Raw genomic sequence first — 24,944 nt, 5'->3', positions numbered from 1 at the left:
AGGAATGAATGAATGGTCTTTTGTCTTCATCACTCACGATTAGCAATTCTAAACTAATCATAGGCGATTTCACCACAATGGAAGTTGTGTTCTGATTCACTTAGAATTGTTGACTCAATGGATTTGAACATGCAAATGATGGTCCTATTAAGAGAACTCACATGTCCTCATAGGAGTAATGATATTCACAATGTTTCCATAAATATCAATTAACCTAGTAAGACTGCTTTCATTTAATTAAAGAATTACCCTGTTCTGTTCAGTACTAATTGTCTAGTATAGCATCGATGATTTGCATCATCGATTGGACAGAATAGTTTTATGTTTCTATCGGAAATGACTAGGTGATATGGTGGTTCTATTGCCGTTGTATTTTAAGATGCACGTCAGCCTCAACTGAGAAGTGTTTGGTTAATAATAACCCAAAATGAACATTTCTTACAGGTTGTATTCATGCTCAGTGAGATATGTGGCATAATGATGACTGGCATTTATTATTCTAACTGGGTAGCCTTGCCAGCCAAAATGTAGAGGTGGCGGTCAGTCGATTCGGCTCAAACATTAACGGGCCAAACACTTATATTCTGTTGGAGGTGGTACAAGACAGTAAGCGATGTGGAAGTGAGGAACTGGGGATGGGGAGCGTATACAGAAATGTACTGCAGATTAGCCAATGAGAAGCGCTAACACATGCTAGCAATGCTAGGACCAATTGTATGTTATATGTATTCACATAACCATTAGTCAGTAAGATGTTGGTTTACATTAGTGAGCTTATCTTTCTGTAGGCCTGTATTTCTGTATCCAACAGCACTGCCTCAAAGATGTGGCACAGTATCGTTACAATGAGGCAGGGCATTTTACTGTGTGAAAAAGCACGGGCATCTGTGAAAGAATGTAGAGGTGAAGTCTAGGTCAGTCATCATGGAAATAACAGACCAGATGATTTTGTTTATTCAAGTATGCTTATAATACTAGACAATACTAACAGCAGGCTGAAGACAATAAGGCACAAAGTTCAATAACATTTCACACATTTAATATTTACAATTTTCTCAAACATCTGTCATTACAGTGTTCCAAAAAAACTAAAAATCCTACCTCCAGAACATGAACACATTTTCACCAGAAGTATAGGTTACCAGTTTGTGCAGCACACATACTCAAGCTCTGGATATGGGAGGCTACATATCGTAACCATTCGGGCTGGGCGATTAGCGATGAACAATATCATGAAAGTTATATGAAGAAAAAAACCTGTTGTACAAGTTCTTTGAAAACTAGTACTAAAACCAGTTAGTGACCTAGTTTAAGCCTGCACAGCTTTACGAGAACAGATTGTGTGTTTTGGGCATGCAGAGCTGTAGTGCAATGCCATGTAATGCTGAAATATGTATATTGGTGCACATCACAGAAGGTTGGTGGCGCCTCAATTGGGGAGGACGGGCTCATGGTAATGGGTGGAACGGAATAGTATCAAATACATCAAACACATGGTTTCCATTTGTTTAATGCCATTACATTCACTCCGTTCCAGCCATTAATATGAGCCATCCTTCCCTCAACAGCCTCCTGTGGTGCACATCCACAATGCAATAAATACACAATATAAGCCCCAGCCATAATAACCATGTCATTTCACCAAATCGGTATCCCAACCACATTTTCAACCAAGCAATCTAACATTCTTGTTGCACTGTTACACTCCAGAGAAAATAACCGTTCCAGTATTTCTTTGCTGGTTGGTTTGCAGAGAGAACACTGAAAGGTTGATCTGCTATCCACTGATGCACATTACCGTCCACCACACTTAGCAGGTGCCACATGCTTTTACAAAACCTGCAGGGAAGAAACACTGCTTTTCTTCCAAGCATTTTTTGTTTCTGTTATCGGTATTATGATAAGTCCATTTTGTGTTCCGTAGCCATGGTTACTGGTCTCCTATGCATGACCATGCAGTGAGTAAGGAGCACCATAGGTGGCCATTGTTACAATATCATTCCAAGCACCGCTTAACTGTGCCTACCTCCCATTCTCCAGTCAGTCCATATCAGCCTGACCAACTCGAATCACCATTAACCAAACAACTCCAAAACGATGCTCAGTGCAGCTTGTATTACAGTATATCAGTGAAGGATGCTTGGGCTTGATGATCTAGAGGCTGACCGTGAAGCTGCACTGGTGGCAGGTGGGACAAGAAGTCAGTCTTTGCAGACAGTGGGAGTTTGGGCAAGCAGATGGTGTGATAATGGGATGGAATCTCCATGGAGTGGATCTTTACAGTCAGGCAGTCTGAACTGAAATGGAGAGGGTATCAACCCTACAACCATCATGCCTGTGGAGTGGGCATCAATCACAGGTCTCAGATGTAGAGGGAGCCATCGGCTGGCCCCACATAACCTGCCCCAATCAGCAGCACATCAATCAGGGTCCAGATGCCCAGGCCACCGAAGCTGAACAGCTTGCCCAGACCCTCTCTCCACTGGCCTAGATAGAACCGGTCAGCTCCAAATCCACCTAGTGTAATGCTGCAAATAGAAACAACAATAACACAACTGGGATTCTACTGGTAACAGTGAAGAGCATAGAAGACATGGACATCTAAGTGGGAAGGCGCACCATATTGAACGTCGGCCGTAAGCAGTAGACCACCTTCTTGGTGTTGACAAAGGATGGCAAGTCAACGTGTACAATCGTCGGGAAATTAAAAGAAAATGACGGCTGATGTTCTGTTGTCAGAGGCGGAAGGACGGACACTGCTTTTAACCTTAATCACGGCTTGTTTTGTCCTTAAGAGATTTGAGTGACTGTTGTGCTACCAAGTCACTCATTTACTTTACAAATGAGAGGATTTTCATGGATATTTTTCTCAAGAATAAAGAAGTTTTATAAAAAGATTCAAAGTATAAGAAACCCAAAGAAACTATTAGAAAGCTATAACACACTTATGCTAGGTGGGGTGATCTTAAAGGGGGGATGAACTCACCGATTTCCCCTGGGTTTGTGCTACTCCTTAAGAAAAAAAAGATTTTTGTCTTGGAGGTGTGGTTCGATGTGTGTGTTATGTTAGCTATATCGTAACCTGGCTGCTATTGTTGTTTGTCCCTCTACAGTCACCGTAGCTAAAATATCCCAAACAGCCATTGTACTTTCAATAAGGTATGCGTGACGAATGGCGTAACAAAAGCGTAACGGAGCATTACAACAATAACGTGATTGGTCAAAAATCCCATGCTCTGTGCATTTCCTCCTTTCTAGAGTATCTTTGATGACAGTTGTGTTTGTGAGGCTAAAGTTAGCGCACAAACGTTTGAGTTGGAAAAACCCCATTTATAATGAAAAAGTCTTATTCTTTCAACCCAAGACTGTCAATTATTGGTAGTTCTGGTGTCTGTAAAGAAATGGGCAGGGCTGTAGGTTGATTCTGCTGCTACGATTGGATAGCATGCACTGCAGCACACGTGCACCTGGGCTCTGGATGATTTGAGTATTGCAAGCCGTGCCAGACAGCAGTCCTGTGTGGGCAGAATTGAAATCTAAACCCAACCCAAGGAAAACACTGTTGTTCCTGATTTCGTAAATCTCACAAATCTCAGTTTTGTAAGATACTGACTTAAAATGTTGTCCTATTTACACTTTGTAGTCAGTTTGGGCACCAAAATATATGTTTCTATGATGCCACATAGGTCGTTTTCAACCAGATAAGCCATTTTTTTGTCTCAGCCTTCCTTTAAAACCTCTACGGGATCGGTGTCCCCCCCACGTGACGGTTGAGCTAACGTAGGCTAATGCGATTAGCATGCGGTTGTAAGTAACAAAAAAAATCCCAGGACATAGACATATCTGATAGGGGCAAGAAAGCTTACATTCTTGTTAAACTGCACTGTCCAATTCACTGTAATAGCTACTGTAAAATAATACCATGCTATTGCTTGAGGAGAGTGCACAATTATTAACTTGAAAATGTATAAAACAAAACAATTAGGCACATTTGGGCAGTCTTGATACAATATTTTGAACAGATATGCAATGGTTCATTGGATCAGTCTAAAACTCTGCACATACACTGCTACCATCTAGTGGCAAAATCTGTGCCTGGGCTGGAATAATACATTATGGCCTTTCCCTTGCATTTCAAAGCTGGTAAAAAAAATAAAAATTAAACGCAGATTTTTTTCTTTGTATTATCTTTAACCAGATCAAATGTGTTATATTCTCCTACATTCATTTCACATTTCCACAAACTTCAAAGTGTTTAGTTTCAAATGGTATCAGGAATATACACATCTCCTTGTTTCAGGTCCTGAGCTACAGGCAGTTAGATTTGGGTATGTCATTTTAGGCAGAAATTGAAAAAAGGGGTCAGATCCTTAAGAGGTTTTGACAGTGTGCTTATGCAGAAGTCTTACCTGAGTGCCAGTGCTGTAGACCACTTGTACCCTCCTGTCCAGTTGCAGTACAAACGTTTCTGAAATACTCTTTTACCTGAGAACAAAAGACAGGCATTATACACTCCCCTCCATACGCATTTGGGAAGTATACACGCCCCTCCATAAGCATTTGGGCAGTATACACTCCCCTCCATTCGCATTTGGACAGTATACACTCCCCTCCATACGCATTTGAACAGTGAAGCATTTGGCTCTATACTCCAGCATTTTAGATTTGAGATAAATAAAACATTCTGAGGGTATTTTCATACATATTGGTCTTAAAGCACTTCCTGTAACTAGTCCCCCCATTTGAAGAAGTCATAAGTATTTGGACAAACTAACTAGTGTAGCCAAAAGTTTAGAACTTGGTTCCATATTCCTTTCACGCCAAAACTACATCAAGCTTGTGACTCTATAAACTTGTTGGATGCGTTTGCGGTTTGTTTTGCCCAATAGGAACTGAATGGTGAATAATGTCTTGTGCCATTTGAGTCAATTTTATTACAAGTAAGAATAGAAGATGTTTCTGAACACTTCTACATTCATGTGGATGCTAACATGATTATAGATAATCTTGAATCAATTATGAATAATGATGAGTGAGAAGGTTAGAGGCACAAAGAACATACCCCCCAAAAAATATACTATTATACTATTCTCCCCAGATATTGGTAATAGTGAGAGTTTAGCATGTTTAGTTGTAGCCTCTGAATGCCATCTCACTCATTATTCATGATTCATTCATGGTTTTTCTTAATAATGGCATTATCAGGATTAATTGTGTTCAGAAGTATCTTATCTACTCAGAAAGAAAATCATCATCATTCACCATTCAATTACTTTGACAAAATATAACCCAGAACACAACCAAAACAAACAGGGGTTTGTAGAGTCACAAGCTTGATGTAGTCATCGCGTGCAAGGAATATTGGACCAAATATTAAACATTTGACAAAATACTTATGACTTCTTCACATTGGTGGGACTACATACATAATGTGTATTCATTTCTAAATGGTAAAATATATTTATGAAAAGACCCTTAAATAAAAGGTGACATACTTCTGGACTGTTGCCTCATGAAACACGCATTCCAAAATGCTGGAGTATATATAATCACTGTCCAAATAATGAACCAGACAACTGTACAGTAAGTGTATACCTAAGCAGTGTACGTGGTCCAGTACTTGGCAGTTGGCGCTGTAGCGTTTGCGAGGGCAGGCAACGGTCATACAGCTGGTTGAGTTGGAGCACCTGTACTGAGACAGGTCCAGCTGCCAGCAGAACTGGCACGTGATAGACAGGGAGAAGTTTGTCTGCTGCTTCCCCGACTCCCCCTGCAAGCAGAGAAAAATAAACAGCATACTGAAGCATCAACAGCTAGTTCCGTACTTTCTTTGTAAATGGAGCTCCTTGTTCTTTGTCAAGAACAATCTGTGTCCAACTGGCGAAATGAACTCACTGTGCAGTGAACTCCTCTCTTGGCCTTGCAAGAGAAAGACGCTGGTTTGCCATAGCGACAGTTGTGGTGATAGCTGCAGTTGATGCAGTCAGCAGGCAGTCTGTTGCATTGACCCCCACTGGGGCATTTGGCAGCATAGCCATCTGAATCAGTTGGAGATGCTGCAAAACAATTCACAAGATTTGTTGTCCCATGGACCTCATTAAGTATCAGCATACCAAGAGGCACTGTCAGTGTCAACATGATAAAAACATCCCATGGATGGAGGCTGGGGAGATTTTACCAGATGATGGAGAAGGAACCACTGGGCTGGTGATGACTGGCTGAGCATCTCGGCTGTAAGGGGGCTCCTGGCCCACGTGTGGGGAGTTCAGGTACCCTGGAAGACAGGCGTTGGCATTAAGGGGGAGGGTGCATCATGTAGTTAGCTGTTATAGCTAGCAAACTAATAAACACAGCTTGCTGGAGCAATTGTACATTAGTTAGCTAGCTTGCCAGATAAAATACAATAGGAACAGAATACAGTAAATTGGCTGTAGACCTGCAGACTACCATTGTGTGGATACTAGTCATAAGCTATTGTTAACTAACGTTAGCTAGCTAATGTAACGCGTTATGCCAGCTAACCAATTTGCTAGCTAACTAGCATCGGGGGGAGAAAAAACATAAATCACAGATGAAGCCTAGCCCTGGTATATACAAATCCGCTTTAGCATATGTGATGTTACATAACCTTACCATTCACACATCGCAAACATAGATCCAAAAATAACAGTGTTATGATTCCATGGGCTTTTAGGCAGCGTCTTCTCTCAAATGGCCAAATCTGACTGACGGTAGCCATTGCGCTAACGTAATTCAACTTCAATCCCTTTCTTAGTCGTGTGACCCGCCCATTTAAAGGGGACGTATGAATTTACTTCTGACGTCAAGATTATTCAAGAGCAGAGACCTCAAGAGGGTCAAAGTAGTTTTTTTGTCAGATGAAAAATGATCAAAGTTACTTGCATCTCCAATGAACAATAAGATAAAAGGGGAGGCAAAACATTGAAGCAATATTTTATTCCAAGATACAATCCAACAAGAGGACAGTGCTACTTCATGATTTTATTTAATATTTCCCAAAAGTGTTTTATTTGGCTTAACCTCAACACAAGAAATAATATTCTCTTGACATCTTCCTTCATACACATTCTATCCTTCAGATTAGTGTACAAATATGTTCTCGCATGGTCTTTCATACACTACTGCAGGGTTTCCCAAACTCGGTGCTGCGGCCCCCCATGGGTACACGTTTAGTTTTTTTCCTTAGCACTACACAGCTGATTCAAATAACCAACTTATCAAAAAGCTTTGATTATTTGAATCAGCTGTGTGGTGCTAGGGCAAAAAACTAATTGTTAAACCAGGGGGGGCTCTATGACCTAGTTTGAAGAAACCCTTCACTACTGTACCAAATACATTATCACCAATATTGTTTCCCACTTCCTGACACTATTCTTTCAAAATGATTAGACAATCAAAGAAACATACATATTCAACTACTCCAAAAACAGAAAGGGTCTGTCAGTAGATTAGAAAATTATATTTTTTCACACATGTCAATACATTTAATCTACCCCTTTCCATGTCTATCCTTTCCACACAGACCTCTTGCATTCACATAAAATGTCCCTTTTGTTCTTCGATTGTGACAGAGAAAACTATCTGGCATAAAACATTTTGTCTTCTGGGAACCATGTGGTCACCCTATCTCTCCTCAGAACTCCTCCTCAGCATTCCTGCAGCGTGACTCTTTCAACAGGGTCAGGCGAGCCAGCACCTCAGAAACAGACAGCTCTCCATGAACCTTGTTGTCCCTCGTACGTACGTTCACGCCGTTAGTCAGCTTCTCTTTCTCACCGACCACTGCCAAGACACAAAGCACAAAGTAGCTCACAGTCCCCACACTGCCAAATCACAGCAAACACAGCTGCCCTAACACATTCACATTTTCAACAACATTTCTGTAGTGATGAGTACAATTATGTTTTTGGCGGCTGAGAAAATTCAATACTAGCAAACATTGTGATAGTAAAAGTCATGAATAAATGAATGGCAAAAAAAATCTAATCTACTATAGTAATCCTTCTTACCCAGGATGAAGTTGTACTGGGCTAACTGGGCGTTGCGGATCTTCTTGTTTAAGAGGCAACTGGAGTCGAGATCAGCGTCTGCCATGAATCCGGCCTCCACAAACTGTTTACACATCTGAAGGACAGAATAACCACTCAGTAAATACAAATTCATAAAAAATGACTGGAAGATGAACTGATAAAATGGAACTGCCAACAGACATAAGTTAATATCATGATGAACGGAATGATGAATGTGCAGCATCAGGAACAGGGCCATCTTAATTCAGGGGCTGAAGCCCCTCGGCCCAGGCCCATGGGGGGCCCAAGAGGAGGCAAATATATATATATACTTTTTTTTTTACAAAAAACAAAAATACAATACATAATACACATGTAGTATATATATAAAAAAAAAAGATAATGCAACTGCCAACCACAATAGGACTCATCAGCCCGCTCTCAATGAGTGTTGACAGCCTGCTGCTGCTGCTCTGCTAATCATCAGATGGGGAAGGGGAGGAGGTAAGGGGTCCATGTGCGTAACTGGGGGGACCCTGCCCTTATTGGGTAACTGCATAAATAAATAAATGTGACTGGTCTTTTTTTAAGCTATCTGTGACCCATAGATGGATATATGTATTCCCATTCATGTGAAATCCATAGATTAGGGCCTAATGAATTCACTTGATTGATTTCCTTACTTTATATGATCTGTAATTCAGTAAAATCTTTAAATAGTTTAGTTTATATTTTTGTTCAGTGTACTTCATTTTTGTATCCAACCACAGGAACCGCTCTCAATGTTTAAAAATACACCACAGAGCATAATTTAGCCATAGAGGATCAATAGTTTAAAAAAATAACTGGATTTATTTTTATCACATAAAAATCTGCCAAAATAAATCTGCCAAAATAAAGGAAACGCAAACATAAAGCGTTTTAAAAGTGTGTTGGGCCACCACAATCTGACAGAACAGCTACAATGCGCCTTGGCATAGATTTAACAACTGGACCTAAACCATGCCAAGAAACTGCACCCCACACCATAACATATACTATTATGTATCTCTCTTTTACTCACGTGTTTCCTTTATTTTGGCATTTACCAGTGTGCCTTCAGTCAGGAAGGCTGCAGTTTGGGCAGCATGCGCACCAAATATACAGCTTTTCGCATTGTGGCCATAGACATATAATCCATAGAAGGGGTTTGTAACCTCTTACCCTGGCAATTTGACTGTTAAACTCATTGGTACAATAGCAATGGACGTCAGTCCTGACTAATGGGAACTGCCATCTATGGATTATATTTCTATGGTTGGTTGCAGTTGTCGGTTTGCCTTTTGCAAATTTCTAAATACAATTGCGAGAAAAACGTACAGTTTGCCTACTGCTGAAAAGTGGAAACTAATCTGTCTGTAGAACCAATAGAAAGAAATTGTTCTCAACAACTCCTAATTTTTAGCAAACAGCACCACTGTTTTTAAAAGCAGCTTATCGTGAGAGAGCCGATGTGCTCGTCGTGGCAATAGCCTATCACCGTGAGTAGCTTATAGTTTAATCTTCATTAGTTGAGTCACTGTGCCACTGGACATTTTATTTAGTAGCCGACTGTAGCCTATTATACACTGCTCAAAAAAATAAAGGGAACACTTAAACAACACAATGTAACTCCAAGTCAATCACACTTCTGTGAAATCAAACTGTCCACTTAGGAAGCAACACTGATTGACAATAAATTTCACATGCTGTTGTGCAAATGGAATAGACAAAAGGTGGAAATTATAGGCAATTAGCAAGACACCCCCAATAAAGGACTGGTTCTGCAGGTGGTGACCACAGACCACTTCTCAGTTCCTATGCTTCCTGGCTGATGTTTTGGTCACTTTTGAATGCTGGCGGTGCTTTCACTCTAGTGGTAGCATGAGACGGAGTCTACAACCCACACAAGTGGCTCAGGTAGTGCAGCTCATCCAGGATGGCACATCAATGCGAGCTGTGGCAAGAAAGTTTGCTGTGTCTGTCACCACGCTGACCAGCAGCAAACCTTCTTGCCACAGCTCGCATTGATGTGCCATCCTGGATGAGCTGCACTACCTGATTTCCACCTTTTGTCTATTCCATTTGCACAACAGCATGTGAAATCTATTGTCAATCAGTGTTGCTTCCTAAGTGGACAGTTTGATTTCACAGAAGTGTGATTGACTTGGAGTTACATTGTGTTGTTTGAGTGTTCCCTTTATTTTTTTGAGCAGTGTATATACTGTATGTATGTATATATATTTCCTCCTAATATTGTACAATCTGTGTGTCGCTTCATTGGCCTGGGTTATTGTTTGTTTGAATTCAAGACCAGATTGATCTCAGTTTGTCAATCAGAGTAGCCACCATTTTGGTCATTTGTGTGGTATTTAAAAAAGGTTCAGCTAATGTCTTCTGTCATGTAAAAGGCAGATTTTTTTCGGACCCTGATAAAAACAAATTCACTGTGTGTGGAAATCCTAAAAATGCCTCTGCTCAACTGTAGTCTATGCCACATGACAAATGTTATTATGGCTTTATTATAAATAGGCTTTTTCGTCAACAGTAAATTTACCGCGCATTGAATTTGCATCTTGCTACACAGATTTGTTTACGGAAAATGGTGTGCCGGGAAGGGGGAGGGCCTATGATTTCTTAATCCGGCCCTGATCATAAACGGTAGAAATATGAAAGGAAGACAAGTTTCAGAAATAGAAGGCTAGGGTACCCTCTTGGCATATTCTTCACAGGTAGGGTTGACAGGTACAAACATCACCTGACGTGGGGACAGCCAGAGGGGCCTGGAGAAGAAACACAATATGGCTGGATAAGTAGCAAATCAAAACACTATATACACACAATTAAGAAATTTAAGAGCAGAAAAAAACATCTTTATACATGACTGATTCTCCAGTCTATGATTGCATCTTATGTAACACAACAAATTAATTGGTCCTCTTTGCTACTCACCATTTCCCAGCGTAGTTCTCAGTGAGGATGGCTATCATCCTCTCCACAGAGCCCAGAATGGCCCGGTGGATGATGACCGGCTTCGCTTTGTCATCCCCGTCCTTCCTGCATGTCACAGGATTCAACATCAATATCAGTCACAGCACCACTTCATGCTCAATTATAACTACGTATTTAACCATTATTTATTCTACCTTTAGCTCTATAAACAACTGTATAAATTATATTCAAAAAGGTTAAAAAAATATGTTTTATCTCGATAAGACTAACCTCATCGAGATAAAGCGTATTTTTATTTTTACCTTTTTGAATACAATTTATACAGTTGTTTATAGAGCTTCATAATGTTTTCTACCTCATTAAAAATCCAACTTTAAATCCAATTATTTAAAGGACTTTGAAGTCCACTTTCTAGTACAAAGTGTTCAGGTGAGAACTCATACTGAAGGAGGGATTAACGACTAATCTTGCTTCCTATAACAGGATACAGACTCAGCACTGTGTCACGACTAGTTTGATTAGGTGACTCACTCACCCTACAAAGGTCAGGTTAAAGCGGATGGGAAGCTGGAAGTCCAGCTGAATGGTTGCACATTGATGATACCGGCCAATAGCATCTTTGATCTTAATGTCAATCTGAAATGGCACAACAAAAGTATTACATGGTTTTCCTTCCTGAGAGTTTTAGACCTTATTTAATTGAAGGGGAAATGCAATAACAAGTACAAACCTTTAATTAAATTGATTTCCTGAGAATTCTAGACCTTATTTAATTGAAGGGGTGAAGAAAATATATAGCAAGGAAATATCAGCTGCTGTAATACAAACCTTGGGTCCATAGAAAGCACCGTCTCCGGGGTTTAGTTTCCATGGTTCCCCAAACTCATTCAGGCTGTTCTCCAGTTGCTTTTAAACAGAGGGAATCAATTAACATACATTTCAAAATACATCCTGGGTCATTCTTCCTTTAAATTATGTTTCTTTATGCGACATTTCAGGAATATTTCATGGACACGCATGTTTAATTCTACCTTCTCAGCCTGGTTCCAGATAGCGATATCTCCTAGGTACTTCTCTGGACGGGTTGAAAGGTGCAGCTGGAAAGAGAAGCCAAAGACATCATAGACACAGCGGAGGAAGTCCAGACAGCCCTTCATCTCAGACTCAATCTGCAAGAGAGAGAAAGGGAATACAGAGGGTCATCTGAATGGCGATGAGGTTAAGTACCCAGCAGGGTTGGGGTCGATTCCATTTCATGAAGAAATTAGGAAAATTGAAACAGAAATGTCCATTTACTTCCTGATTTGAAGTTGACCCCAACCCTAGTACCTAGCTACTTTAATAAGATGTTCCTCTCCAATAGCCATAGCTGGTCTGGTCACCTACAGTTGAAGTCGGAAGTTTACATACACTTAGGTTGGAGTCATTAAAACTCATTTTTCAACCAGTCCACAAATTTCTTGTTGACAAACTACAGTTTTGGCAAGTTCGTTAGGACATCTACTTTTTGCATGACACGTAATTTTTCCAACTACTGTTACCAGACAGATTATTCACTGTATCACAATTCCAGTGGGTCAAAAGTTTATATACACTAAGTTGACTGTGCTTTTAAACAGCTTGGAAAATTCCAGAAGATGTCATGGCTTTAGAAGCTTCTGTTAGGCTAATTGACATAATTTGAGTCAATTGGAGGTGTACCTGTGGATGTATTTTAAGGCCATCCCTTCAAACTCAGCGCCTCTTTGCTTAACATCATGTGAAAATCAGAAGAAATCAGACAAGACCTCAGAAAAAAAATTGTAGACCTCCACAAGTCTGGTTCATCCTTGGGAGCAATTTCCAAATGCCTGAAGGTACCACGATCATCTGTACAAACAATAGTATGCAAGTATAAACACCATGGGACCACGCTGCCGCCATACTGCTCAGGAAGGAGACACGTTCTGTCTCCTAGAGATGAACGTAATTTGGTGAGAAAAGTGCAAATCAATCCCAGAACAACAGCAAAGGACCTTGTGATGACTCCTTGCTGTCCCCAGTCCACCTGGCCGTGCTGCTGCTCCAGTTTCAACTGTTCTGCCTGCGGCTATGGAACCCTGACCTGTTCACCAGACGTGTTACCCGTCCCAGACCTGCTGTTTTCAACTCTCTAGAGACTGCAGGAGCGGTAGAGATACTCTTAATGATCGGCTATGAAAAGCCAACTGACATTTACTCCTGAGGTGCTGACTTGCTGCACCCTCGACAACTACTGTGATTATTATGATTTGACCATGCTGGTCATTTATGAACATTTGAACATCTTGGCCATGTTCTGTTATAATCTCCACCCGGCACAGCCAGAAGAGGACTGGCCACCCCTCATAGCCTGGTTCCTCTCTAGGTTTCTTCCTAGGTTTTGGCCTTTCTAGGGAGTTTTTCCTAGCCACCGTGCTTCTACACCTGCATTGCTTGCTGTTTGGGGTTTTAGGCTGGGTTTCTGTACAGCACTTTGAGATATCAGCTGATGTAAGAAGGGCTATATAAATAAATTTGATTTGAAGACGCTGGAGGAAACAGGTACAAAAGTGTCTATATTCACAATAAAACAAATCCTATATCGACATAACCTGAAAGGCGGCTCAGCAAGGAAGAAGCCACTGCTCCAAAACCGCCATAAAAAAGCCAGACTACGGTTTGCAACTGCACATGGGGACAAAGATGGTACTTTTTGGAGAAATGTCCTCTGGTCTGATGAGACAAAAATAGAACTGTTTGCCCATAATGACCATCGATATGTTTGGAGGAAAAAGGGGGAGGCTTGCAAGCCGAAGAACACCATCCCAACCGTGAAGCACAGAGATGGCAGCATCATGTTGTGGGGGTGCTTTGCTGCAGGAGGGACTGGTGCACTTCACAAAATAGATGGCATCATGAGGGAGAAAAATTATGTATATATATATAGAAGCAACATCTCAAGACATCAGTCAGGAAGTTAAAGCTTGATCGCAAATGGGTCTTCCAAATGGACAATGACCCCATGCATACTTCCAAAGTTGTGGCAAAATGGCTTAAGGACAGCAAAGTCAAGGTATTGGAGTGGTCATCACAAAGCCCTGACCTCAATCCTATAGAAAAGTTGTGGGCAGAACTGAAAAAGCGTGTATGAGCAAGGAGGCCTACAAACCTGACTCGGTTGCACCAGCTCTGTCAGGAGGAATGGGCCAACATTCTCCCAATTTATTGTGGGAAGCTTGTTGAAGGCTACCCGAAACATTTAACCCAAGTTAAACAATTTAAAGGCAATGCTGCCAAATACTAATTGAGTGTATGTAAACTTCTGACCCACTGGTAATGTGATGAAAGAAATAAAAGCTGAAATTAATCATTCTCTCTACTATTATTCTGACATTTCACATTCTTAAAATAAAGTGGTGATCCTCACTGACCTAAGACAGGGAATTTTTACTAGGATTAAATGCCAGGAATTGTGAAAAACTGAGTTTAAATGTATTTGGCTTAGGTGTATGTAAACTTCCGACTTCAACTGTACCTGTTCCATGGTGCAGAAGATGTGAGCATCATCCTGTTGGAAGCGGCGCACCCTCGTAAGGCCGGTGAGTGTCCCTGATAGCTCGTTCCTATGGAGCACCCCGAAATCAGCCAGTCTCAGAGGCAGCTCCCTCCACGACCGAGGTCTGTGGCTGAACATCAGACTGAGGAAGAGAACGGGAGGATCCAGGAGAATGTGGACGGAAAAAGAGGGTGATGGATGAGAAGATATACAGTTGAAGCAATGGGAGTAGTTAAGGTTACATAAATGCTTTGAAAGTACCTTCCTTATAAGCCATCATACCTTCATATTAACCAATAACATATAGGGAGGTCCAGTTTCCCAGACAAACGTTAAGCCTAGTCTTGGAATAAAGTTATTTCAGTGGATATTCTCCATTGAGCATGGTTTTTAGTCTAGTAAGTAATCAAGTAGCCTTGCATCTCCTCTTTCTGCAGCGTGAGGCAGCTTGATGTAGAAGTACACCCCCTGTAGAGGACGCTAGTCTATTACAGGGCCTTATCTCCTAATGCTGAGTTCCAAGAAGACACATTGGGTCCAGACACATTGGGTCCCATTTTTACAGTTTTTGGTATAACTCAGCCAGGGATTAAACTCCCAACCTCAGGGAGGATGGACACTAACTACAAGGCCACGGAGTTGGTTTTTAGTCCAGGACCAGGCTTAAAACGTGTCAGGGAAATCGGCCCAATACCAAACCAATGTACCTACCAGTGTCCAGGACAGTTCATGGGCTTCAGTGCAAAGACATCCTGCTCCACTGGGAAGGAGAACATGTTGTCGCTGTAGTGCTGCCAGTGGCCTGAAGTCTCCCACAGCTTACTGTTATAGATGTTAGGAGACGCCACCTCCTGGAAACCTCTTCTACAGTATTCCTCCTGCAAAGTACATTCACCAGATCACAGCGAGACTGAGTGGTACTTAACTTCAGCATCCTTTTGGTTACTATGGTTATAAAGCACCAAAGTAGTCCATGAACATGCTGTAATTGTGAATTCTACAGGTGGGTATTGTTGCATATTGGCAGAAGATGGACAGATTGCTTCTCTGCCTTTTGGCTGTGATCAGGTGTAGGTGGTTGAGGCTGGTTGGTCTCGTCTTACCCTGATGAAGTCAGTGAGTGTGTTGTACAGGTAGGCTCCACGCGGGAGGAAGAAGCAGCTGCCAGGGCTCAGGTCATGGAAAAAAAACAGTTCCTGTTCCTGTTGTACAGTAGAGACAAACAGAGAGGAAGCTTAAAGACTTCACAGATTGACAGTTACAGATAGTGAGGCAGCTCATCCTCTCTGTGGGGAAGAAGTTAAATGAAAGGGCAGCAAATCTGTCCATGAATGACACCCACAGATATGTCCTCTACTTCTAAACCTTCAACTTCTAAATGAAAAGGATCACACCATCATAGGAGTAACATGTTTAAAAATTACTTTAGACTTTGTCCCCCTGGATAACAACAATGAAAATAAAAGCAGCAGTGAGTCCATGGTTTAATATAGAGATCAGTGTTGTGTTGTAATCAGTTGTGGCTGGGCCGTGGGGTTGCTGCCTTCTGTGTCTCCCGCTGGGAGGATAGATCCAGCCTGCCTGAGGACCAGCTGGAGCTCACATAGTATGACTCACTGATACATCATGCAGTTAAACACACAGCACCCCCCACAGGAACAACCAAGAAACAACAGTAAGCATGCAGTGCTTAAAGTGTCCGCATACTTCCTAGTCGAAAGTTCCGAAGATTTTGTGCATATATTATGAAGACATTATGATGTTTATTTCGTTTTGGACTTTGGTAAGGGTTTTTTCGGCTGTTTGGGCACAACATTTTTTTGAGACCAGCCGAACTTCGGAAGCCGAAGTATATGCCCCTTCATCCATGAGTGGTCAACTTCAGGGATACTTCAATAAATTCGTTGTCATTCAACCAGAGACGACTCGTTTTCATGCACATTTTTTCATTGGAAATACTGCACCAAGCATCTAAGTTTGATGTAAAATCACGTGACTAATGTCTCCTCGGCAAAAACTTTAAAATTAATAACAGATTTCTTGAGTTTTCTTAGATTAATTCTGACTATTTTGAGGAAGTGTATACTGGCTACGGAGTCTCAAAATGGCCAAACAGTACTAAACTCAACAAAAAAAGAAACGGCCCTTTTTCAGGACCCTGTCTTTAAAAAATTATTTGTAAAAATCCAAATAACTTCAGATGTTCATTGTTAAGGGTTTAAACACTGTTTCCTATGCTTGTTCAATGAAACAAACAATTAATGAAAATGCACCTGTGGAACGGTCATTAAGACACTAACAGCTTACAGATGGTAGGCAATTAAGGTCACAGTTATGAACATTTAGGACACTAAAGAGGACTTTCTACGGACTCTGAAAAACACCAAAAGAAAGATGCCCAGGGTCCCTGCTCATCTGCGTGAACATGCCTTAGGCATGCTGGAAGGAGGCATGAGGACTGCAGATGTGGCCAGGGAAATAAATTGCAATGTCTGTACTGTGAGACACCTAACACCACCTAACAACCTAACAATCGCCTATGGGCACAAACCCACTGCCGCTGGACCAGACAGGACTGGCAAAAAGTGCTCTTCACTGACGAGTCGCGGTTTTGTCTCACCAGGGGTGATGGTCGGATTCGCGTTAATCGTTGAAGAAATGAGCGTTACACCGAGGCCTGTACTCTGGAGCCGGATTGATTTGGAGGTGGAGGGTCCGTCATGGTCTGGGGCGGTGTGGTCTGGGACATATTATTCCATTTCTGTTAGTATTCCATTTCTGCTAGTCACATGTCTGTGGGACTTGTTCAGTTTGTCTCAGTTGTTGAATCTTATATTCATACAAATATTTACACATGTTAAGTTTGCTGAAAATAAACGCAGTTGACAGTGAGAGGACGTTTCTTTTTTTGCTGAGTTAATTTCCACTTTTTTCTCGTTTTCCAAGCGAAGGTCTAGCCACCAGGCAAACTGAAGCTTTCTGGCGCCTTTAGGTCGGTTTGTAAAATACAGAGTAAATTAGAGTGATTTGTCACTTTCAATGTTGGCAGTTCTGTAACTCACTTTGGATAAAAGTGAGTTAAAAAGATCCCCAAAATGTATGTCTGTAATGAAGCCCTTTTGTGGTGGGGGGGGGGGGGGGGGGGGTCACGCACTGGGGAGCCAGGACCTCTGCCCTCCCAATCACACCCATGGCTGCGCCCCTGCCCAGTCATGTGAAATCCATAAATTAGGGCATAATTTATTTATTTCAATTGACCGATTTCCTTATATGAAATGTAATTCAACAAAAACTTTGAAATTGTTACATGTTGCATTTCTATTTTTGTTCAGCATATATGAACATATATCATTATATTAATTGAGGGTCTCTTTCAATGGCTGTGTTAAGAAACCAAAACCAACTAAATAGTCTTCCTCAGTCAACTCCCAAAGTGACCCCCCCCCCCCCCCCCCCCCACAATGAGGACTGACCTTTCCAATCTTCCGATGGTCTCTGTTTCTAGCCTCTTCCTGAAAGCGTTCCCACTCCTTCAGCATCTTGGAGTCTGGGAAGGAGATGCCGTAGATACGCTGCAGGGTCTCCATGTCCGAACGGCCCTCCCAGTACGTAGAAGAGTTCTGTCGATATTACAGGAAAGGAGTGGAGCGGAGAGCAGATACTGTGACACTGTTTTTCAGCTTAAGAAATGATTGGATATTGTAGTCTGTGTGTGCGTCACGTCACATACCTTGTAGATCTTCAAGGCTTTAATCTTTCCTGTGTGTCTTACATGGGGCCCACGACACAGGTCTATCAGAGGCCCACATCTAAAACAGTAGAAAACTAATTTTAGCAGGGCATGGACCAGTGAGGGTCTGCAAATTCATAAAAAAATAGTTTACCATAATATATGAAAGCCTAATCCTTCACATTTGTGACCGATTTATAATTTGATGTACATTCCAAAGATTTATGTGAATGATTCAAAACAAGAGGGTATAAAGAAGAATTATTGGAAAATTCCCTTAAGAGAGTAAGACAAGCTGAGTGGAATGCATTATTGCAACCACGTCAAAGGAATCCCTCTCCTCCCTCTTAGCTTTTGTGTCCACCTTCAGTTCCATTTCAAGGTCGATCAAGGAAGTGGTTAATAGACATTGGCACATATTACACAGCGACCCCAGCTTTGGCAAAGCGTTTGAATTCCTCCCGAGGTCTTGCTATAAGAGACACTCAAATTTAAAGGGATTGTTTAGTACGGTCAGATTTGCCTAATAAAAAAAAGAGTTGCATTTCATCATTCCGATGGCAGTTTCCTTGTCACAACTGTCCACTGTTATGCCATGATCAGAGGGAACTCTTATCCATCGCCATTCGAGTGGGAGGATAAACGCTTGAGGTAGAAAAACATGTAACACAAAATATGTTGTATATCTACTTAAGTGTGTTCCTGTAATGTTGTGGGTAAGACCAAACATGAACTTAAGACAAGGATATGTGAGCATAAGAGCTCCATTCGAAACCATGATGGAAAAATAATTACCTGTTGCCAGAAATTTCAACAGCCATAATCATGAACTAAGTGCATTACGTTATATAGGCATTGAATTGGTGAAAGCACCATGTATGGGAGGAGATAGGGGTCCATTACCTCTCCAATGAGAGACATATTGGATAGACCGCTTGACCACTCTATCCCCAGCACGCCTTAATGAGGAGTGGTCTTCTTGTTTTTTTTGTAGTAGGTTATAAATATGCCAAATATGTAGGTAATGACATCATGTATTTGTACTGTGTGTCTATAGATCTATATTTGATTGTCACGTTTCCCCCAAAGCTCCCTCTGCTGGGATCTCTTGATTGGGCCAATACTGGCTGAATTTATAATTATGCCAACCTGTGTGGTCTTGTTGGTGTGACATTGATTGCTATTGCCTTGCACGCTGAAGGGCTCATACCCGAAACGTTTGTGCAGCGATAAAAATGTCAATTTAAGTTTATTTACTGGAGTGCAGTCCTATTTCTGTTCTTCAAATTCACCAACATGTTAAACCAGTCTTCTGAATAGTTGCTGTACACCAAATAATATTCTGTGATTTACAACTAAACATCAAGAGCTGCTTACCTGTAGACTGTTGTAGTGGGTGTGGTGACTTTCTCATTCAGAATGCGACACTTGAATTTGTTGTACTGAAAATATGGACGCAAACAGATTGGGGAAAAAAATAAATACCAATTTCTGCTGATCTACTCACAACCCAAATGAACAAGAAACATCTATAAAACATTATATAATCGAGCTACAATCTTTCACCAGAGGGTGGAGAGATGCCAATGTAGTGTAGAGATCCTCTCCTCTCACCTTAAACATCTTCAGTAGGGTCTCCTTGCTGACCTCCAGCCTCTCGAAGGGCTGTTTCTCCTTCACCACAGACTTGCACAGCGCCTCCAGGTACTCAAACTCTGTACTCGACACACCCCTGGCCAGGACAGGACACAGGTCAAACAGAACCCTCAGTAACAACACACCTGTCATAGGCTACTCACTACACCAGCTCTGTATCATTTCTGCTCATTACTTTATAAAAGGAGACTAGAAGCTTGTTTTTTCTTAACAATGATAGATGCTTACTGGGGTCCATCGAGGAACATGTCATAGTAGAAGCCATTCTCAATGGGTGGTCCATAACACAGACAGCCTCCATAGAAATGCTCCATGGCCTCACCAAGGATGTGAGCACTGGAGTGCCAGTACACCTGAAACAAGGAGCGGAAACATCTCTGTTACTACCTCCAAGAACAAAGACTATAGAGATTAGAGAGTATGATAGCCCAGAGGGCACATTATACTCACAGCCTGGGCATCATCATTGTCAAAGTGCAGGATCTCCAGTGAGCAGCTCTTCTCCAGAGGTCTATCCAGGTCCCACAGGTCCCCGTTCACCCGGGAAATCACTGCATTGTCAGCCAAGCCCTGACTGAGAGAAATACGATATACCACCATCACCACATAGTGCTCATGTGCTGATACAAACAATGGCAAAGACAGAGGGGTGCAACTAATGTCTCCCAGTAACATCATGATCCTCCTAACCTGGTTCCAGATTTGTCTCTGCTGCCAACTTCTATGAATGTTTTGCCATGACAAAGGCCATAGGAGTTGACTGCACAGCTCAAAAAGATATGGGACAGGGATATTATGGACCAAGATAAGCTCCAGATCCCTCACCTGATGCCACAGGCCAGCTGGTAGGGGGTAGTGACCCAGGCCTGACCCTCCACCCTGTGTCCATCTGGCAGCTCCACAGTGATGGGCTGGCTGTCTGCAGCTCTCCTGGCCAGCAGGGCATCGCTCTCCTTTTTCAGCTCCTCATACAGCTGCATGCGCTCTGAGATGTAGCCAGGCCACGGTTTCAGCTGGAAAGACTAACATGGTGATTTATAGGAACTTATGGAAAGAAACTGGGGGGAATTATTTGGGTATTGGTAAGGATATTGCACAACTTTGAAGGAGCGCTTGATTGCATGCATGGGACTTCTAGAAGAGATGTATGGGATATTGAACCTTTGGGAGGTAATGTTCCTAATCATTACCTCTCTGCCACCACCCCCTCCCTGTGCCTTCTTCTTCTTGTTCTCTGGCTTCTCCTTATCAACAACAGGTTTGGTCTCATGAGTTGCTGCCTGCACAGAGGTGTAAATTCAAAGGTTTGGTTAATATGTGAACAAAAACATGCAAATATTGTTATTGACATTCTACTTAGTGAAAACCACAATAAATAACTGTTGTCTTATAGCCATATGATGTTCCATAAGCATGTTCAGTGGACTACACACCGAGTTGTCAACCTATTTCGAGACCAGGGGCAGGGGAGAGTTAGGCAAAAGGTTGGCAGCGTGGTTAGGTCTAAAATCAAATTTTTTATTTAACCTTTATTTAACCAGGTAGGCCAGTTGAGAACAAGTCCTCATTTACGACTGCGACTTGGCCAAGATAAAGCAAAGCAGTGAGACAAAAAAAAGAGTTACACATGGGATAAACAAAAGTACAGTCAATAACACAATAGAAAAAGATATATACAGTGTGGGCAAATGGAGTAAGGAGGTAAGGCAATAAATAGGCCACAGTAGCGAAGCAATTACAATTTAGCAAATGAACACTGGAGTGATAGATGTGCAGATGATGATGTGCAAGTAGAAATACTGGTGTGCAAAAGAGCAAAAAAAGTAAATAAAAACAATATGGGGATGAGGTAAGTAGTTGGATGGGCTATTTACAGATGGGCTGTGTACAGCTGCAGCGATCGGTAAGCTGCTCAGATAGCTGATGCTTAAAGTTAGTGAGGGAGATATAAGTCTCCAACTTCAGAGATTTTTGCAATTCGTTCCAGTCATTGGCAGCAGAGAACTGGAAGGAAAGGCGGCCAAAGGAGGTGTTGACTTTGGGGATGACCAGTGAGATGTACCTGCTGGAGCGTGTGCTACGGGTGGGTGTTGTTATGGTGACCAGTGAGCTGAGATACGACAGAGCTTAACCTAGCAAAGACCTGGAGCCAGTGGGTCTGGCGACGAATATGTAGCGAGGGCCAGCCAACGGGAGCATACAGGTCGCAGTGGTGGGTGGTATATGGGGCTTTGGTGACAAAACGGATGACACTGTGATAGACTGCATCCAATTTGCTGAGTAGAGTGTTGGAGGCTATTTTGTGAAAGACATCGCCAAAGTCTAGGATCGGTAGGATAGTCAGTTTTACGAGGGTATGTTTGGCAGCGTGAGTGAAGGAGGCTTTGTTGCGAAATAGGAAGCCGATTCTAGATTTAATTCTGGATTGGAGATGCTTAATACGAGTCTGGAAGGAGAGTTTACAGTAGCCAGACACCTAGGTATTTGTAGTTCTCCACATATTCTAGGTCAGAACCGTCCAGAGTAGTGATGCTAGTCGGGCGGGCGGGTGCGGGCAGCGATCGGTTGAAGAGCATGCATTTCGTTTTACTAGCGTTTAAGAGCAGTTGGAGGCCACGGAAGTAGTGTTGTATGGCATAGAAGCTCGTCTGGAGGTTTGTTAACACAGTGCCCAAAGAAGAGCCAGATGTATACAGAATGGTGTTGTCTGCGTAGAGGTGGATCAAGGAATCACCCGCAGCAAGAGCGACATCTTTGATATTTAGAGAAAAGAGTCGGCCCGAGAATTGAACCCTGTGGTTCCCCCATAGAGACTGCCAGAGGTCCAGACGACAGGTCCTCCAATTTGACACACTGAACTCTATCAGAGAAGTAGTTGGTGAACCAGGCGAGGCAGTCATTTGAGAAACCAAGGCTGTTGAGTCTGCCGATAAGAATACGGTGACTGACAGAGTCGAAAGCCTTGGCCAGGTTGATGAAGACGGCTGAACAGTAACCGATGGCGGTTATGATATCGTTTAGGACCTTAAGCGTGGCTGAGGTGCACCAGCTCAGAAACCAGATTGCATGGCAGAGAAGGTACGGTGGGATTCGAAATGTTCGACGATCTGTTTCTTGACTGGCTTTCGAAGACTTTAGAAAGGCAGGGTACGATAGATTTTTTAAAATTGTACCTTTATTTAACTAGGCAAGTCAGTTAAGAACAAATTCTTATTTCAATGACGGCCTAGGAACAGTGGGTTAACTGCCTTGTTCAGGACAGAACAACAGATTTTTACCTTGTCAGCTCGGGATTTGATCTTACAACCTTTCGGTTACTAGTCCAACGCTCTAACCACTAGGCTACCTGCCTCACCTTATAGGTCTGTAACAGTTTTGGTCTAGAGTGTCTCCCTCTTTGAAGAGGGGGATGACCGCGGCAGCTTTCCAATCTTTGGGGATCTTGGACGATACGAAAGAGAGGTTGAACAGGCTAGAAATAGGGATTGCAACAACTGTGGCAGATCATTTTAGAAAGAGAGGGTCCAGATTGTCTAGCCCAGTTGATTTGTAGGGATCCAGATTTTGCCGCTCTTTCAGAACATCAGCTATCTGGATTTGGGTGAAGGAAAAATGGGGGAGGCGTGGGGGGTGCAGAGCTATTGACCAGGGTAGGGGTGGCCAGGTGGAAAGCATGGCCAGCCGTAGAAAAATGCTTATTGAAATTCTCGATTATCGTAAATTTATCGGTGGTGATAGTGTTTCCTAGCTTCAGTGCAGTGGGCAGCTGGGAGGAGGTGCTCTTATTCGCCATGGACTTTACAGTGTCCCAGAACTTTTTGGAGTTTGTGCTACAGGACGCAAATTTCTGTTTGAAAAAGCGCAGGGGCTATTTGATGCTAATGCAGTACGCCACAGGATGTTTTTGTGCTGGTCGAGGGCAGTAAGGTCTGGAGTGAACCAAGGGCTATATCTGTTCTTAGTTCTACATCTTTTGAAAGGGGCATGCTTATTTAAGATGGTGAGGAAATTACTTTTAAAGAACGACCAGGCATCCTCTACTGACGGGATGAGGTCAATATCCTTCCAGGATACCCGGGCCAGGTCGATTAGAAAGGCCTGCTCGCATTAGTGTTTTAGGGAGCGTTTGACAGTGATAAGGGGGTGGTCGTTTTTAATTAGATACATTGTATAAATGGTCGGGGTTTAGACATAATCATGACTTTGTGGCCATGGAAGCTAGTGACGACCGTATTGTTATCTGGCAGATGCTGGATAATGTCTCCGCCTACTCCCGATCTGCACTATCTAGTAACCACTATAGGCTCCCTAGGCAACTACTGGTTGGACTAGGACATCAAGCTACAGGCCACATACAACCACACAATTGACATGCACTAAGGTGGTTAGCTAGCTACCTTATTATTATCATAATTGCGGTTCTTTGGTTGTTGCTGTTGTTGTTTTTTCCCTGTCTTCTCCTGGCCTTTGTTTGTGCCCCTCTTGCCCTGTCCCTCCAGGGCGAGCTCTTCCTGGAGACCCCGGCGGAGGTGCACGAGACGAAATTTGAGCTTCTCATTCTCGCTCCGTAAGCTCTCCAGCTCCGGAGAACTGGCGAGAATGCTGGCGACCTCTGGACCACCATTTAGCCCGTCTCGTAGGAGGCTAAATTCCCGAGTGAGGAGCTCTATCTGCTCCTCTTGCGCGGTCAAACGTGCTGCCATGCACTCCGCCATCTTTAAATTACTATTCTCTTTCATCAGCAACTGGGAATAGGGTCTTCCTGTCATCAACAGTGAATGGGAATGGAATCATAGCGCCCTCTTGCGCTTTAGTTTTGTGTTGTAACTTTCACATTTAGAACAGTCAGTTAATGTCGGCTTGATGCTGCTATTGTAAAAGCCACATACATAGTAAGAGTTTTACTGTAGCAATGACTGGTTACTATTTCAATAAATGTGAGGTTGTCTTCTCTGGATTGCCTTTACAGATAAGGCCTTCTAGATAAGGCCGAGTATTAAAT

The 24,944-nt window shown here is 42.4% G+C and overlaps 2 protein-coding genes across 3 annotated transcripts; both read right to left on the bottom strand.

The window, feature by feature from the left end:
- Nucleotides 1-1,022: 1,022 nt before the first annotated feature.
- LOC129854441 (TM2 domain-containing protein 3-like) lies at nt 1,023-6,779 on the bottom strand. The gene is made up of 6 exons (XM_055921488.1): nt 6,634-6,779; nt 6,179-6,274; nt 5,896-6,056; nt 5,596-5,770; nt 4,410-4,485; nt 1,023-2,528 (listed from the first exon to the last, which is right to left on the bottom strand). The coding sequence occupies exons 1-6, from the start codon at nt 6,737-6,739 to the stop codon at nt 2,363-2,365; spliced, it is 780 nt and encodes a 259-aa protein (XP_055777463.1). The 5' UTR covers nt 6,740-6,779; the 3' UTR covers nt 1,023-2,362.
- A 163-nt stretch (nt 6,780-6,942) lies between these two features.
- Nucleotides 6,943-24,696, bottom strand: LOC129854436 (threonine--tRNA ligase 1, cytoplasmic-like). Of its 2 annotated transcripts, none has more exons than XM_055921482.1 (19): nt 24,340-24,696; nt 21,133-21,222; nt 20,768-20,955; nt 20,393-20,516; nt 20,171-20,295; nt 19,901-20,018; nt 19,664-19,728; nt 18,287-18,365; nt 18,030-18,176; nt 15,660-15,758; nt 15,268-15,434; nt 14,536-14,698; nt 12,032-12,169; nt 11,829-11,906; nt 11,536-11,636; nt 11,001-11,105; nt 10,759-10,831; nt 8,031-8,145; nt 6,943-7,803 (listed from the first exon to the last, which is right to left on the bottom strand). In XM_055921482.1, exons 1-19 carry the CDS (start codon nt 24,679-24,681, stop codon nt 7,655-7,657), a joined length of 2,466 nt encoding a protein of 821 aa, XP_055777457.1. In that variant the 5' UTR covers nt 24,682-24,696; the 3' UTR covers nt 6,943-7,654. The 2 variants fall into 2 exon arrangements, with proteins under 2 accessions (XP_055777457.1, XP_055777456.1); XM_055921481.1 differs by having other exon boundaries at nt 20,768-20,964; nt 24,340-24,690.
- Between the last annotated feature and the right edge of the window lie 248 nt (nt 24,697-24,944).

The sequence above is a fragment of the Salvelinus fontinalis genome, chromosome 4 (genome assembly GCF_029448725.1).
Source record: "Salvelinus fontinalis isolate EN_2023a chromosome 4, ASM2944872v1, whole genome shotgun sequence".
Classification (NCBI taxonomy): Eukaryota; Metazoa; Chordata; class Actinopteri; order Salmoniformes; family Salmonidae; genus Salvelinus; species Salvelinus fontinalis.
Note: the sequence above shows the minus strand (reverse complement) of the source record. Positions and strands in the feature narration are given on the sequence as shown.